The sequence below is a fragment of the Harpegnathos saltator genome, unplaced genomic scaffold, assembly GCF_003227715.2.
Source record: "Harpegnathos saltator strain DR-91 unplaced genomic scaffold, Hsal_v8.6 scaffold716, whole genome shotgun sequence".
NCBI lineage: Eukaryota > Metazoa > Arthropoda > Insecta > Hymenoptera > Formicidae > Harpegnathos > Harpegnathos saltator.
In genome coordinates, this window is record NW_020230556.1 from 73,949 (window position 1) to 91,323 (window position 17,375).

The following is a 17,375-nucleotide window of genomic DNA, read 5'->3' on the forward strand; positions in this document are numbered from 1 at the left end:
AATTGGTTGAATGAATGGATTCGGTCTAAAGATGCGTCGTTTTATTGTCGCGGTATTCATGTATTACCAGAGAGATGGCAAATATGCGAGCTTGCGAGGGACGATACTTTGAATAAACTATTTTTTGTATTTCTCTTGAAATTTTCCATTTCTCAACGATCAAAAAAACTCGGAAACTTAGTTGCGCACCTAGTATTAAAAAAAAATAAGTTGACCTTGATTTGACCTTGGCAACACCACTCACGGTCAAATTGATAAGATCAGTAAATATATCATTTTGAGCCTTATAACTTTTATCTGAAACACTTTTCTGTTAAACTTATATCTTTCGAAATTTTCCATCTTTTTTCCTCACCTTGTATATCTGTTACATTGTTTTGTTATAAGCTGGAGATAACATTATAATAATAATATAACAGTAATGTAACACGTTATATAACAGTAACAGTAAAGTTAGTTGCTTTCATATTACATTGATGTTGTATAACACAATTATTCATGCAATCCATTAAAAGCTGCAAATGTTTTCTATTGCGAATAAGGGTGTATTCCGATAGAGAAAGAAATAGCAAAGCGGAACAAATAAAAGTAACAAATAAAAGAAATGATGAGAGGCAAATCGATCAGAAATTCTGTTCCGCTTTTTTGTGGATGCTTTGTTATATAGTTCTATGTTTTTCTGTATTTTTAATGCTTTCATCGTGCTTAAGCAGATTATATTGAGAGATCGTATTACCTATTTATATTGATGTTCATAATGCATACTGATATGTATATCCCCACAAAAACGTACCATGTGGAACGCACGTTACATTCACGTGGAATCCACAAAACCACACGGATTTTACGTGAACATAACGTTCCTATTTCCATGGGGATATCCGCACTTATATTATTTAAACGTTTAAAAACGCTTGTATATTATATAAAACTCACACAGAAAGATTTCTTTAGGTTTAATATTCTTACTTGTTTAATTTTGAGATGTTTCATTAAAATATTATATTTTTACAATATCATTTTTAAAAATAAAACTATTTGATTGAAAAAACCATGTTGATGAAAAGCAAATTCGAGATATTCTTCAAAAATTTTTTTGGATTTAGTAATTAAAATTTTTTATTTAGACTTCCTTGAATTTATTTCAAACTATCTTTTGGAGGGTTAACCATTATAATACTTCATTATCAGTAATTTTGAAATACAGCCTATATTGATATTCGTCGCATATCGAATGTTGCGTTGGTTTAACTTTTGACAAGAAAGGTTATAATGTTCTGTGAATATTATAAAGATACATTATATAAGTACAAATCACAAGAATATCGTTGGAGTCATTGGAATAACTGCATTCTACTCGATTATTAAATTAAGCAAAGCCTAGCGCGGTCAGCATATGGATAGTGACCGTTTGTACCGCTTAGAAACGAAGCTATCGACGGACGCAAGATGCGAGAAAATTAGGAGTAATTTTTTATATAACAATAATATTTCAGTTATATAACAGCTATATAACATTTTAGTAATATGTAATATTTCTGTTATATAACTGCGACTTTCTGTGAATGGGAAATTACAACTAACATGTATGTAACATACACGTTATATAATATTACATGTTACATTTCGTTACAGTACGACAATGTAACTGTTATATAACTGTGTTTACTGGGTATTCTTTGGTAACTATTTAAATATGTCTAACTATTTAAATGTAACTATTTAAATGAATCTAAATAATTCTACCGTAAATCTCCTCGATTTCTGTCATTAATCTATTGTCAAATTAGCAGACTTTGTTGTAAAAACACAAATCTAATGCACAGACACAGATATTTATTAATCTACTCTTGGATTCTAGTTGAATATATTGCCAATCCGCCAGTACATTGCTAACAGTGTGCTTGTTGAGATTATATTCAGGGTTAATATCGATCATAAACGACAAGTAATAATTTACTAAGGTCGAAAGAGTTTAAGAACGAAAAAGAAAAATGTTACCTGAAAATGTATAAGCAGTCTTTGACCAGAAGGACCCGTGATATTGCTGGACGATTTACAGACTACAATGGCCATTGCTAAAATTTGCACGAGAGCACGAATAGCCAGTAGAATCATAGGATCTACGTTACGGACCGCCTTGACTAAAGCAGAGCTGATAGTAAAAAAAGTTCCTGATAGGAACGCTAAGAATACACCGTACCATTTAGTACTATCTCGATAAGTTTCGCCATTATTAGCAAACTGCTCAGTATAATGGTAAGCTGGATGAATGCTGTTATACGAAGCAGTAGATTCTACGCTGAACTTCATCGTGTATACACAAGAGTAAGAACTAAGAACACTGACGATCGTACTGAATGACACTCGCGCAAATAATATTAGTTGAACACGCATCTGCAGCGGTCTGTTCTCAATTAGCATATTTAAGCGGTCAGGGGATTATTGAAGATTAAAATGTTAGGAAGATTCGGCCAAATGGAATGATGGCTGTAAAGAGAATATATCATCGATAAATACATAGTTTTACGAGATATCGTTCTAGAATGAATAAATTGTTTATCTCTTGTATTAGTAGAATAAAAATTACAAAGATACACATTATAAATGAAGACTGAAAATGTGGATTTCTACTAAATTATAAGTAAAATGTGATTATGATCATAAGTTAACGATGAATTCAGAATATTTAATACAAACACGATGAGTTTACAGAATAGTTTATTAATAAATCTGTTTGATACTTATACAGGGTGTCCCATAATTGTAATACACCAACTCCATAGGGGCGTAGAGCTAAGCAAGAAGAATGAAAAAGTCCTTTTCCATTTAGCGATATCTCGTATAATTTTTTAGTAATAACCGTATAAAGTTTGACGTTTGTCACGCCCATCGCGGCCTATAGACGTTCCGCGGCGAGCTGTGTATGTCGAAGCTGAGCAGTAACGCGGCTCACGCTGACCGTCGCGCAGCATCAAAGCGCCAAAACGCCATCGCGATGGTCAACGCGAGACGCGTTATCGCTCAGTTTCGACGCACACAGCTCACCGCGAAGCGTCTATAGGCCGCGATGGACATGACAAACGCTACCCTGTATAAAACGTCGAATTGAAACGTATTAAAAAATATTGACATTTTGAATATGTCTGAATTCTGCTTTCTGATCCGAAGAAAGGGATTAAAAAGTATTAGTTCCCATTAAATTTCACTGTGCTAAATGCGAGACGGCAGTGGTGAATGCTTTGCATTAAAAAAGATTCAATTCATTTCAAATATGCCTTGCATTCAATCGTAATCGATAATTTTCAAATGCGAACTTTCGCATTGAAAAGTATTCACTTCTTCTGCTAATTATTTTCGGATTCAGAGGCATATAAAATTTTCACGTTTTATTCTCCGTCGCATTGAAAAGTATTAGCCCATAGTCCAATCCAAGATTTCCGCAAAGCAGAATTCACGATGAAATCTCGTGAATGCGAAACAATACTTTTACATATGACATTTTATACAGGGCAAACTTTACGCGGTTATTACTAAAAAAAACTATACGAGATATCGCTAAATGGAAGAGGACTTTTTCGTTCCTCTCGCTTAGCTTTATGTCCCTATGGAGTTGGTGTGTTACAATTATGGGACACCCTATATAGTATTGCTGCGCCCGTGTCTTTGGGGGACATGTTATCCCCACGCTCCTGGGAGTGGACTGCAAAGGAATCGAGTAGAGATTGTTTGACAGCTGTTGTTGTCAAGGAGGTTGTTTAATAAATAAAAAAGGAAAGAAGAAGAGAGAGAGTCGCCCTAGTCTTGTCACGACGAATGGACGTATTAAAATAAAGCTTCTTTCGTTTTGTTAATTCCGTGTTATTTTTCTTGCGCAAGGGCGCAACATTTTGGGGGCTCGTCCGGGATTAGATCGACGTCGTGCGGGAGCATTGACGCGATTTTTTTATTATCCGAGTGAAAAGAAGTATTGTGAGAAATGTTACATTCTCCGATGGCAACTTGGAATCAAACAGCAGAAGCCCGTCAGGCGGTTGCGGCCGGACAGGAAGCAGAGACAGAGGCTCCGACGTTGATAGCAGCGATGAGAGAGTTGCGTCAGCTACGCGAGGAGCGGGAACAAGAGCGACTGGAGCTCCAGGAGTTGCGACAAAATCGGAGGATGGAGCAGTAAGGATAAGGGGAAAATTGTCAAGGCCAGTGTCAAAAATGTCTTAATTTAAAACCCGATATTTACGATGGTACTGAGTCTTTTTATGAATATGTCTCTCAGTTTGAATTAGTTGCGCGAGCTAATAAATGGAGTGAGGGAAAGGCTTTAGTTTTTTGCGACAAATTTGAGAGGGAAGGCGCGTTCAGTTTTAGATGGGATAGAACAAAATTTAGATTATAATGAGTTAAAATTGAAGTTAGAATTAAAGTTTGGTTGTTTAATCCGCATCGCATTGTAGGAAGGGCTATTAAGTGATGTTGTTTACTGTATTCAACAATCTTCTAAGCATAAAAAAAAATTGTTCATGCAGATAGATTAGCTACTTATTAGTTTAGGAAAAGATATTAAAAGTTATTTTTATTGCTGTAGATTTTAGTTGAAATTGTAAAAAACAGATACTCTCTTTTTCTTGTGTGAATTTCAGGAAAGAATAAGGCTGGTTGTGAAATTGGTGAAGCTTGGATGACATTAAAAAATCTAAGGCCACCTTACTCACGGTTTTTGACCGTGGTTTTCCCGTGAGCCAAAAGGCGAATGCCAAGATGGGGGTAAGGGGTGTTCTTTTAAAGAACGTTGGGTTCACGGGTTATACCCCCCTTTATCCGAAGAAGGAGCTGAAGAACGGTGAGCTGAAACTTCAAGCGTCACGTCGACAATTTTTCGGCCTGGTAGCTGTTAGGACAAGAAATGGTATAGTCAAGAAAACCTGAGACAGCAGTCCAGGTTGTGACAAGGAATCGCCAGAAGTGCCTTGGAGCAGCAAAGATGGTGTGAAATTTTTGGAGACAGACTCGTAGAAGAGCATTGAGAGCAACTCTTCCATGAAATTGTCGGGACGACAATTTTGGAAGAGGGGGGGGCAGTGCTGCACCCGTATCTTTGAGGGACATGTTATCCCCACGCTCCTGGGAGTGGACTGCAAAGGAATCGAGTAGAGATTGTTTGACAGCTGTTGTTGTTAAGGAGGTTGTTTAATAAATAAAAAAGGAAAGAAGAAGAGATGAGAGAGAGTCGCCCTAGTCTTGTCACGACGAACGGACGTATTAAAATAAAGCTTCTTTCGTTTTGTTAATTCCGTGTTATTTTTCTTGCGCAACTAGCAAGCTGGAAAACTGGCTAAGGCAACTGGCTAAGGCAAGACTGGAAAGGTTTATAGCAATTGTTCAAAATGTTCACCAAAATGTCCATCAATAGTTTGACAAAAAGCTACTCTATCGTAAAAAGATGAAACGACATTTTGAATGTAATCAATAGGAATAATAGCAGCTTCATCAAGAATCCGATTTCATAAATCATCCAGATTTTGTGGATTTGTTTTATAAACTCTGTCTTTTAAATAACCCCACAGAAAGTAATCAAGAGGTGACAAATCTGGCGATCGAGGAGGCCATTCTACAGGTCCTCTTCTGCCTATCGCGGAGGAAATCCTGTATCTGGATAATTACGAACGTCCCTCCTGTAATGTGGCGCAGTACCATCTTGCTGAAACCATATATTCTCGAAGTCGTTACCCGTGATTGCTTGTATCGCTAGAGCTATTTCATTTCTTAGCATATTCTCATATTTTATCACTGTTAGATTGCCTTCAATAAAGAATGGACCTATGAGAACATTATTCAAAATGTCTGCCCAAACATTCAATTTTTTTAAATACTGCGTATGTGATTCTTGAATCCAGTTAAGATTTGTATTTGACTAGAATCTACAATTGTGTCAATTAATATAGCCATTTAACTGAAATGTTGCTTTTCAGATGAAAAAACTATATTTGACAGATAGTTAGGATCTTCATTTATTCTTTCCATCATCAACTTACAAAATTCAATACACCTATCAAAATCATTATTACTTAGCTCTTGCACGAGGTGGACTTTATAAGGATGAAATTTATTAAGTTTTAATATTTTGAGCACAGATTTTTTATTTAGATCATTTTGCTGTCCTACTTTGCGGGTAGAATCATGCGGATTTTCGATGAAGAGTTGTGAAACATCTAATGATTTTTCTGGATTTGTTGCTGATGCAGGTTTACCTGATATTACACGATTTTTCACATTACCAGTTCCCTCGCTTTATTGTTCTCTCAAAAGATTTTGAAATGGCGGTATCTTGATCACGAAATGTTTCATTGAAAACTGCTTTACATCATTATACAATCTTAATCGATCACCCCATCCCCTCATCGTCAGAAGAGATATGCATTCTCGCTCTGAAAGACGTAGCATATTAACAAGCGAAAGAATTAGTTAAACCGAATAAATTAATATTTGGATCAATTTAAAGTTTTTCTAAAGACAATGCTGAAGAATAATGACTGAATGAAATGCAAGTGACGACAGCTAATGCTGTTTCTTAACTGTTGCTCGAATTCGAAAATCGAAATATTTAATATTCCTTTCACTTTGTATTTTAAGAGAAAGTCGAAATCGCGCAGGCGTGCAACCTCCACGCGGTACACTTTGGGTAATGCTAATGCCGGCGGTACTGTAACTTTTAAATTTTGTAACTCGCAAAATATTTAACGAAAAATCATTAAGTTATAATGTTTTGGAAAGCCTTTGAGATAAGCTACAAGAATATGTAATGCAAAATAGGGAGTTCTATTTGAGAAATTTAAGATGATCTTCATGTGACTTTGATAACGTTATTCAAGGTCATACTGATATTGCTATGTAATGCGTTACTTGAAACTCTACAACTTTTGTCTGAAACATTTTTTCATAAAAATATTTTTCGATATATTTCGGAGTCCAGGTATTTTTTTCTCACCCTATATGTATACAGGGTATCCGTAAAGTCCGATCCTACTCCTGGATCTATGAAACGGCTTTAAATATGGAAAAATATTTCAGATAAAAGTTGTAGGATATTGAGGGGAACACATGATAAAAATATGAACTTGACCTTGAATGACTTTACCAAGGCCAGGTTAATGTGATCGATGTTTTCTTAAACAGAACCCCCTATTTTTTATTGCATATTCTTGTAGCCCTTCTCGAGTTGTTTTCAAAGTACTGCCTATTTTTGTTTTCTGCACAAGCCATTCTCAAGATATGAAACTTCAAAGCTAACATACCGCCGACATTCGCATTATCCAAGGCGTACCGCATGGAGGTTGCGCGGTCAGATTTATGCCTCTTTTGTGTGTGTATTTGTCTGTCTGTGTGCGTATGTGTATCACAGTAGAGATAAGAACCCCACAGTTTCAGTGTCCCTCGGTACTCATTTTGAGCATCTTCTGCAGTAACAGCAAGAAAATAACTAATGTAAGGGGAAAGAGAAGAAGAAGAAGAGAGAGAGAAAGAGAGAGAGAAAGAGAGAGAGAAAGAGAGAGAGAGGGGGGGAGGGAGAGAGAGGGAGAGAGAGGGAGAGAGAGGGAGAGAGAGGGAGAGAGAGGGAGAGAGAGGGAGAGAGAGGGAGAGAGAAGGAGAGAGAGGGAGAGAGAGGGGGGAGAAGGAGAGAGAGGGAGAGAGAGGGGGAGAAGGAGTGAGAGGGGGGAGAGAGGGAGAGAGAGGGAGAGAGGGAGAGAGAGGGAGAGAGGGAGAGAGAGGGAGAGAGGGAGAGAGAGGGAGAGAGGGAGAGAGAGGGAGAGAGAGGGAGAGAGAGGGAGAGAGAGGGAGAGAGAGAGAGAGAGAGAGAGAGAGAGAGAGAGAGAGAGAGAGAGAGAGAGAGAGAGAGAAGATGAAGATGAAGATGTAACGGTCATGCCTCCGGTTCGGTTTCTTTCTTCTACGATCCGACTCTGCGCTCCCGATCATTCGAGACGTGTCGGACGCAGGAATATTTAGAAGAAGGTGAGCAATCAAAGAGTCGGTTTTTAGTATGTGTGTATAGATGCTTTATTATTTTTTAATCCGCACGCTGAGTTCGCGTGTTGTCGCTTGACGCACCAATATCCTTGTTTTCGTTGTCGGCACGTACCGCGGTGATCTCATCACAATATTTACAACGGCAGAAAACGTGTGCGTATATACGTGAAACGGAGCCGACAAGAAAGTTATATGCGTCAAGATGAATCTTATAGGCCAGCTAATTAGAAGATATTCACACTAGTCCGATTGTGAAATTGCTTAAAAGTAATAAAAATATCTGAGGCAATTGATATATAGGGTGTTATAAAAGTCCCGGAAAAGCAGAGTAACTCGAAAAATATGAGCCCTAGAAAAAATACAAAGTACTGGGTTTTTATGATTTTTTCCTGGCTATCTGACGGTGACCATGAATTTGACCTTGACAATGAGCTTGAAGGTCATTTCAAGATCACGTCAATTTTTTTAAATAGGACCCCATACTTTTGACCCCAGAAATGAAAAGAGCGGAAAATTTTACGTTCGGATATGTCCTCGAACTGCCAAATTTGACTGCCCGATATTGAGTTGACTGCCAAATTTGACCTCTGAAGGTCACATAAAGGTCTAAGCTTGTTTTAGGCTGAAAACGCGAATATCTTCGAAAATGCATCTGCTAGGGAGCAATGTTACGCATAAGAATAAGAATGTACAGGTCAACGAGGGACATTCAGCCGTGACCTTGCCCTTATTCTCAAGGTCATGAGTTAAGATTATTATTAAGATCAAACCGGACTTTTTTAGGACTGAAAATCCATACTTTTGACCTAGAAGTGTCAAGATTGAAAAATTTTGTGTTCGGATATGACGTTTTCAATCTTGACCTTGTTCTTAAGGTTATGTATCAGTCATATCAAGGTCAATTAATTTTTTTACGCTGGAAACACATACTTTTATCCCCCCTCATAATGTGAAGAGTGAGATTTTACGTTATGTACGAGGTCACACTCCGATTGTTGGTATTTCCTCAATATTGGACGCCATTTTGGGTCGGTCATCTTGAATTTATAAAATCCAACGTCGGATTCGATTTCAGAAACGACTTCAAAAACTCCTTAAACGAGATCCAATTTTTGTTATTCTTAAATATCGGCCGCTATCTTGAATCGGCCATCTTAAATCTGCAAAATCCGACGTCGGATTCAGTTTTAGCGAGCTCAAAAATCCCAGGATCGGTATCCGAAAAATTTATTCGCCATCGATAAAGTGTATGCTTCAAGGTTTTTATTTGACTCGATTCTATCAGTGTCAAACAGTTTTCATCGATTTAACAAGTTTTGATATAATTCTAGTCCGTTTTATATTATTATCATATTATTATTAACGATTAATGGTACATTACTTATTATTTTTATTTAAAGGTAAAGAAGCCGAATTTTTTATACCAAATTTTTGCAAATTTTTTGTTTTCAATTCCAAATGGCTTCTCTTATAGAGCATGAGAAAGTTTCGCTATTGATGATGAGAGAATGAGGGGATAAACAAAGGTCATACAGTGAAGTGAGATTGCTGTTCAATAAAAACTTTCGTAATGAAGGCGAAGGTATTACAACATCGACTGTATCTCGCACCATCAGACGATTTGTAGAAACTGGGAATAATAAAAACCGCCAAAAATCTGGGAGGCCAAGGTCCCAAACGACAGAAGAGCGACAATTTGAAGTAGCCCAATCATTTGTTGAAAATCCCAGATTGTCAATTAGAAAAGCATCTCAACAGCTTCAAATGAGTGTATTGTCAATTTCCAAAAATCTAAAGACCATTAAGTTCCACCCCTACAAAATTCATCTCCACCATGAGTTGAATGAGGGTGATTTTGACCGCAGGGTGCAATTTTCAGAAGTTATGATGCAAAGAATTGATCAGCAACCGAACTTTTTGCATAATACCGTTTTTTCAGACGAAGCGTCTTTTGAAATTAGGGAGGGAGGGAATAACTTTTATTATATTCTTTAAAAATATTGAACAGGTACTTTTTATTTGTCAATCCAATGATCATTTCTGGAGAATTGCGGAAAATATAATTTTTTGCGATTACAGCGCCATCTATCACGAATCAAAAAAAAAGTTTCGGACAAAATTTACGTATTTTGTAGCGTAGAATCCGTATTTGTAATAAAAAATGGGGGTTTCCATTTAAGATTTCAAAGTTGCCCCCAACCCCCACCCCAGGGGGTGGGGTGGGAAGTCGAGTTTGGTATCGTTGGATGTCCCCCTTCGAGACTAACAACTTTTATTAACCACTTTTTTTTATCCAATACATAGTTCTCGAGATATTTCAATGTCTTCCGATAAATCGTGCACCCTGTATATAGCGTGTAATGAAAAACACTTCTTTTTTCAAGTATAGTATATACTCTGCAGTCGTTTGCAAATAATAGAATTCTACAACAAATTCATAACCCTTATCTGCATTAAGCTCGTGTTCTATAAATAGCATCTATTGAAATAATTTTGCAGCAGGTTAGCGAAAAAATAGCCATTCCTTGTCATAAACAGACATTACAACAGTCATTACAATAAACATTATCCACAGAACATGAGCTTAATGTGGACACAGTAGGCTGTAGATCTACTGAGATTTTACTATTTGCAGAAATTGGTTAGATATGATTTAAATATATTCACAATTTATATATTGTAAAAGTTATTTGGTAAGATTGCTATTTATATTTACTTTTGTCTTTTTTTGAAATTTCTTGTGAATGTGATGAAAATATCAAATCAGCAGTTTTATCAGTTTTATTTGCAGGCAAATCTCGTGACTGCCAACATTGTGATATCTTTGTTTGACCTGTTTCATTATCCATATCATCTAGGTTCTTGTCTTCGTTATCACTATCGCTATCTGAAAAAAATTGCCTGGGCACTTTTTTTCTGTGCTCTTTTCCCAAATCAACTTCATCTGTGAAAGTATAATTATTATTTTCCGCAACTTTTCGAGCTTTGCCCAATGTACCTTTAAAGATGTAGACATATATTAAAGTTACAATGAAACATTAATAGAGAAGCTTATCTATATTTATCATATATTCTTACTACAGTATTTTTCAATTAATATTGGATGTTGCATTCATGTTTTAACATCTGATTCAGTACGTTTTAATATTAAAGTTGATAAATTTTTTGTTTTTGTTGTTGGCCACCAACATACTGTTTCGTTCTGATCTTTTTGAATCCAATTTGTTGGAACTTCACTTACTGCACTATCATCAAGAAATTTTACCACAGCATAAGCCATATTTCTGAAATAGTACATAACATATACAATGCATTACCCTGTCAACCAAGACTACAAATAACAAACTCTCAAAGCAAACCTATAGCTATCTGTGTCTGCGTTAAGCTTATATTCTGTAGATGTCTATTGAAATAACTTTATGACAGGTTTCAATGGTCATTCTTGCCATTTACCTATCATAAGGTTATTTCAATAGACGTCTAAAGAATATAAGCTTAAAGTAGACACAGATGGCTATGCATTTGCTTTCAGACTCTATTATACGCAGATTTGGCTATCTGGATAATTAGTATCATATAATACATGTAAGAATATTTCTTTGAACTACTATAATTTTGTAAAATTATTCAATGTGTTGTAGAGTTTTAAAAGCCAACCGCACATGATGTGTTTTTGGCTGAATTGCTTGTATGCTCTTGTGCTGGAAATCTTCCTGTTTTGCTGGAAACTATGCAGTTTGTCGACTACTTTACTAGATTTTCATAATAGCCCAGGGCCTATTATCACAAATTCAGCAGAGTGGCCATCAGACTGCATAATTTCAAGCAGATTTTTAGCACAGAACACGCAATCTAGCCAAAATCACACTTTATGCACTTAACTTATATAATAATCTCTCATATATTGAAGTTTTCGATTAATTTTATAAATGTTGAAAACATAAAATATGGAAGTAAAGTTATGTATAATATTGACGTTTTAAAAAAACTTAAACTTATTCCTTAATTATAAATATAATAGATAATAATACTAATATTTGTTAACTTACTGAAGAAATTTGTATATGAGTATATATTAAAAAATTATATGAGTATATATTAAAAAATTGTGGCTATAAATTATAAGTTGTAAAAGATACACGTAGAAGAGAGAGAACGATGTGAACGTAAATAAAGTGGACGCAACTTTGGGACTACGCAATGATGGGAAATTAGTCCACGCATAGCCGCACGTTTTAAGGTAAAAGTACCTATCGCGAAACGTGCCTGATTCTGGAACACTTTCATCAAAAATAATATTTAAAACCATAAATAAAAAAAATTGTGTTATTATGTATAAATCTTTAAATGTATAATCATTTAGAATTAAATATTATTGCTACTTATTTAATATGAAAGACTAATAATATAAAAAAATTATTTAAAGATGTTCGTCTCCAGACTTGTGAAAATTGACTTCTATTCAGAGGCAACGCAGCTGATGCTCGCGTTTTGTATAAACTGTTATATATACACATATATAAATAAATTCACAAATCTGTATTTAATAGTTTGAAGATTAAGAACCGTAGATTCTAATTCTTTCCATTATTTTTAAAATCTAACCTCTTTATTTATTAAATAAATGTTCCTTTTTAGGGACCTTAATTTTTACGAATGCCGTATTGTAGAACGCTGAATACAGGCGTTCCAAGTTCCGGTCTTTAGTATGCTCACTTTATGGAATACGTGTGTACAGATTTTTTGTATAAGTTCTTTTATCATAATTATTGAAACAAATACAATTTTTATGGTGCATTATTATTCGATTATACTTTTGTTGTCATTCCACAAGAAGTAAGTATATTATAATGCAAACTTTTGTTAGAAAGTAACATGTAAACAAAAGATAACCTCAATATTTGACAGCTATGTACAAATAAATTCAATTTTTACCTATAAATATTTAAAAATTTTGTTTCAAGCAAGAGCGGAGATTAAGAAGAAATGAAAAAATTCAAAGAATAAAGTTAAGAGAGGCACAAAAAGTGGTAAAAAGAAGGAGATGAAAAAATATTCACCTGATGTACTTCACTCTGCTCTGCAGGCAATAGCTGAAGGAATATCAGTGAGAAAAGCTGCAGATACATATGGAATTCCTCTAACAACTCTTTTTACAAAATTCAAGAATCCAGAAAAGATAGATAGTAAGAGTGGACCACCGACAGTGTTGTCAGAAGAAGAAAAAGCTGAGATTGTCAACTGGATTCGATATAAAGCTGAGAGGGGCTTCCCAATAACTAAAACAGAATTATTGGACAGTGTGCAAACCTATATAACATGTCTTAAAAAGAATACTCCTTTCACCAACAATAGGCCAGGACGACATTGATATGAGGGCTTTCAAAAACGACATCCTAATTTGTCAATTAGAACAGCTCAATATCTAACATTTGTACGAGCCTCAGTTACTGAACAAGATCTAAGAGAGTGGTTTTAAGAAATAAAAACCTCCTTGACAATTAAAGATCTGCTCTACATCCATTCTTCTAGAGTATTTAATTGCGATGAAACTAATATTCAGCTGTGTCCCAAGCCAGAGAAAGTTCTTGTAGAAAAAGATACACGCTCAGTTTATAAAGTAGTCGGTGCTAACGATAAAGAAAGTATTACATCGTTGTTTATGTATAATGCCGAAGGTACTAGAGCTCCTCCTTTGATTATATATCCTTATAAAGAGAGTGTACCAAAGAAAGTACTCGAGCATTTTCCAAGTGGCTGGGGCATTGGTATTTCTGAAAGTGGCTGGATGACAAAAGAGACGTTCTATGAATACATAAGTAATGTGTTCTATCCATGGTTTTTGAAAGAAAATATCCATTTTCCAATTGTTTTATACTTGGATGGGCATTCGTCACATGTGACTATGCCTCTAGTATCGGTTTGCAGAAAGAAGAAAATTGAATTGATATCACTATATCCAAACACCACGCATATTATACAGCCTCTTGACGTCGCACTTTTTCACCCATTCAAAAATGTTTGGAGAAAAACCGTGCCCAAATGGAAACTTCAAAATAGCATTTTGCGGTTAAGGAAAGAACAATTTCCTGCAGTGTTAAACATAGCATTGGACTCTTTTACAGAAGAACGTAAAATTGTACAAAGTGGCTTTAAGACTTGTGGATTAATGCCATTTAATCCTGATGCTGTGGAATATGATATACTACGTAAGAAAAAGAAGACAACTGTTTCAGAAGAAAATCATCAATCAGAAGAATATGAAGATTTAGCAGCGAATCAGCAATTAGTTTCAAATACACTATACGAAGATAAGAACAAATATAAAGACCATTATCTGCAAATGTTTGAAAAAACCTTACGTCCTGAATTATTACAAAAATTTGAAACTGCTGAGTCAACTGAGATATGGACTGGCAAGAAGACTGAGAAGAAAGGACTCTTTGAATATTGGCTTGAAATTAAATAAAAAGGTTATATTGTAATGATTATTTAAGTTAATGACAGTGAATTATTGCACTGATCAATATTTTCAATTTAACTTTCACTAATTAGATATATTTTTTATAGAATCAATCTATTATTTACAAATTTATCAACTATTTACAAACTAATTTTATATAATATTTACAGATTCAATAAACATTGACACACATATTTTGCATTTATAAAATCAGTTTAATCTTTACAGCCCATTAATTATTCAGAAAAGTAATTTTTTATAATACTTATATATAATTGGACCGATTTATATTGTTACGTCCTAGAGGAGGAGCGCAACTTTTTCGTTCGCGTGAAAGGCGAACTTCGTTCGTACACGCGTGTCAGGGAACGGGTCAGGAACCCGACGGGTTCCTTTACTCGGTCCCTGATGTACGACGAGCGGTCCATTTTTCGGTCAAGGACGCGAGTCCCTTTACCGGGGATAGGACCATGAGGCAACTGTTGGAAGGTGGGGTGATTTTGAAATCAATTGGATGGAAATAAAATATAAACAGATTTATTAAAATGAGTATGATAACAAAATGATATACGGCGCGGTTTAACATAGAATAATACAATTTACGAATGACTGTGTATGTGTATGTGTGTATGTATGAGAAATGAAAAAAGAAGGAATAAAAAAAAGGGAAGGAATATAAATAAAGAGTGAGTCAGGTGAGGGGGAGCATGAGTGGTCGGGTGAATTTAAGGAGGTGGATAGTTCGGAGAAGGAAACTAGGGAATAAGATATCGAAGGGGTGGAAGGAGTGGACGCACGAGTAGGAGAAGAAGAAGGACTAAGGGGTAACCGTTGGAGTAGTAAAGGGGGTAAGAGTGTCGGGTCTGGATGATAATCAATTTCTAAAGAGACATTAATGATAGAACGGAGGTATTGAAGTTGGCGTTCAAACTCATAAGGATTTCTAATCCCATACACCGTCTAAAAAAAACAGGGGACTTGTTGGATGGATATCACCGAGTGATAATAATGGCCCACTAAAACCGGATTTCAACAATGGCAGAATTGATAAAAATGGCGATAAGGGAGGTAGAACAAAAGAAAACAACTTACTGCTGGTTCCGGTGATTACACGAGGAAAACAGTAATTGGAAATAGTCCACGTGGGGTCCGTTTGCGGGTGTCCAATTGATGACAGCCAATTCTTTGGTTGAGGAGGGTTGGCAAGACCTCACTGAGAGCGATATTCACTGCGCACTCACCACAGGTCACGTTTTTGCTTGAATGCTGAATTCTAAATTCTAAATCTGAATGTCTGGATCTTTTGAATGTTAATAATGATGCTGAATTCTAAATTCTGAATCTGAGTGAGAGTCTGACCCTTTTGAATCTAAAATGCTAAAATCTGAATGCAAGTCTGACTTTTTTTGAATCTAGAATCTGAGTGCTCGCGGAAGCGTATGTCGCGGTTTTTATACTGATGATCGGAGGCAGAACCCGCCAGGGTGGATAGAGAGATGGCCTTTGAGGAAGGGGTGAATTGGTCCTAGTGGGAAAAAGTCTTGGCCATTGGAAATTAAGAACGAAGTTAAAAGACATCGTGGGAGGCTTGGAGACATGAATATAGAAGGGCTAAGGGGTACAGCGTGGATGTCTCTTAGTTGGGTGGATTGGTTTGATTGGCGGAATTGATTAGGCATGACAAGTGCGATGGTGGTGGATTCCTGTGAGAGAGAGATGTATACAAGTGGTCGGCTGGAAAAATCAGAATGCCGTAAATCAAGGGTTGAGATAAGATTTTATGACCATCAGTGAAGTAGGCTTTGTTGGTTGATTGATAGGGCACATATGGTTTTGGATTGGGAAGATGTAAGTTTCAAGTTTAGAGCAGGAATACTCTGAGTTGCTTTGTTTCACTGAAGGTTTGTTAGCGCAGAGTTTCAAATTTTATAGCTAGGTTGACGGACACACTTGGCGAATACTACCCAGATATAAACCTTCAACGAAGATGTGTAGATTTTTACAACAGGGCACTGTTTCCTGTTATGAAATTTTCCTAAATCGCCTTTCATTTGGCGCAACGGCTGTTTGCTAGATGTGTCTGTTTCCTTTTTTATATTTATATATATTAGGTGCGCAACTAAGTTCCCGCTGTTTTTCAAGAGATGGCTCCAGTAGTAAGTGCTGGTCGATTGTGACATAACCAAAACGTCATGAACCAAGCTTAAACATATGGTAAACAAACCGCTTTGACACATTAGTGATTTTGTTTTTGCGTCATATACTTTTGGTTGTGTGAAAATGTCTGATTTTGTGCCAAATAATCGTCATTTGCGGGAAGTGTTGCTTTTCTTCTTTCATTCGAAGAAAACGGCGGCTGAAGCGCATCGAGAACTCCAAAAAGTTTATGGAGATGCTGCTCTAAGTGAAACAACGTGCCGTGATTGGTTCCGTCGCTTCAAAGACGGTGATTTCGATGTTGACGACCGTTCGCGTGAAGGAAGGCCAAAAACCTTCGAAGACGCTGAATTGGAGGTATTGCTCGATGAGGATCCGTGCCAAACGCAAAAAGAGCTTGCTTCAGTATTAGGAGTTACCCGCCAAGCCATTTCCAAGCGACTGCATGCGTTGGGAATGATTCAAAAACAAGGAACTTGGGTTCCTTATGATTTGAAGCCAAGAGACGTTGAGCGTCGTTTTTTCGCTTGTGAACAACTGCTCCAGCGGCAAAAAAGGAAGGGTTTTCTTCATCGCATCGTTACGGGTGATGAAAAATGGATTCATTACCAGCAACCCAAAGAGAACAAAATCATGGGGACTGCCCGGTCATGCTTCTACGTCGTCGGCTCGGCCGAATATTCACGCTGCGAAGGTTTTGCTGTGTATTTGGTGGGACCAGGGCGGTGTTATT

General features: G+C 36.3%; 1 protein-coding gene across 1 annotated transcript in view; it reads right to left on the reverse strand.

Annotated features, from left to right (window-relative positions):
* The window catches only part of LOC105186858 (solute carrier family 35 member G1), a 74,747-nt gene extending 72,128 nt beyond the window's left edge, over positions 1-2,619 (reverse strand). Inside the window, 1 exon segment of the mRNA XM_025305814.1 lies at positions 2,002-2,619. Within this exon segment, the coding sequence (XP_025161599.1) occupies positions 2,002-2,424 (423 nt within the window). The 5' untranslated portion in view covers positions 2,425-2,619.
* Positions 2,620-17,375: the final 14,756 nt, after the last annotated feature.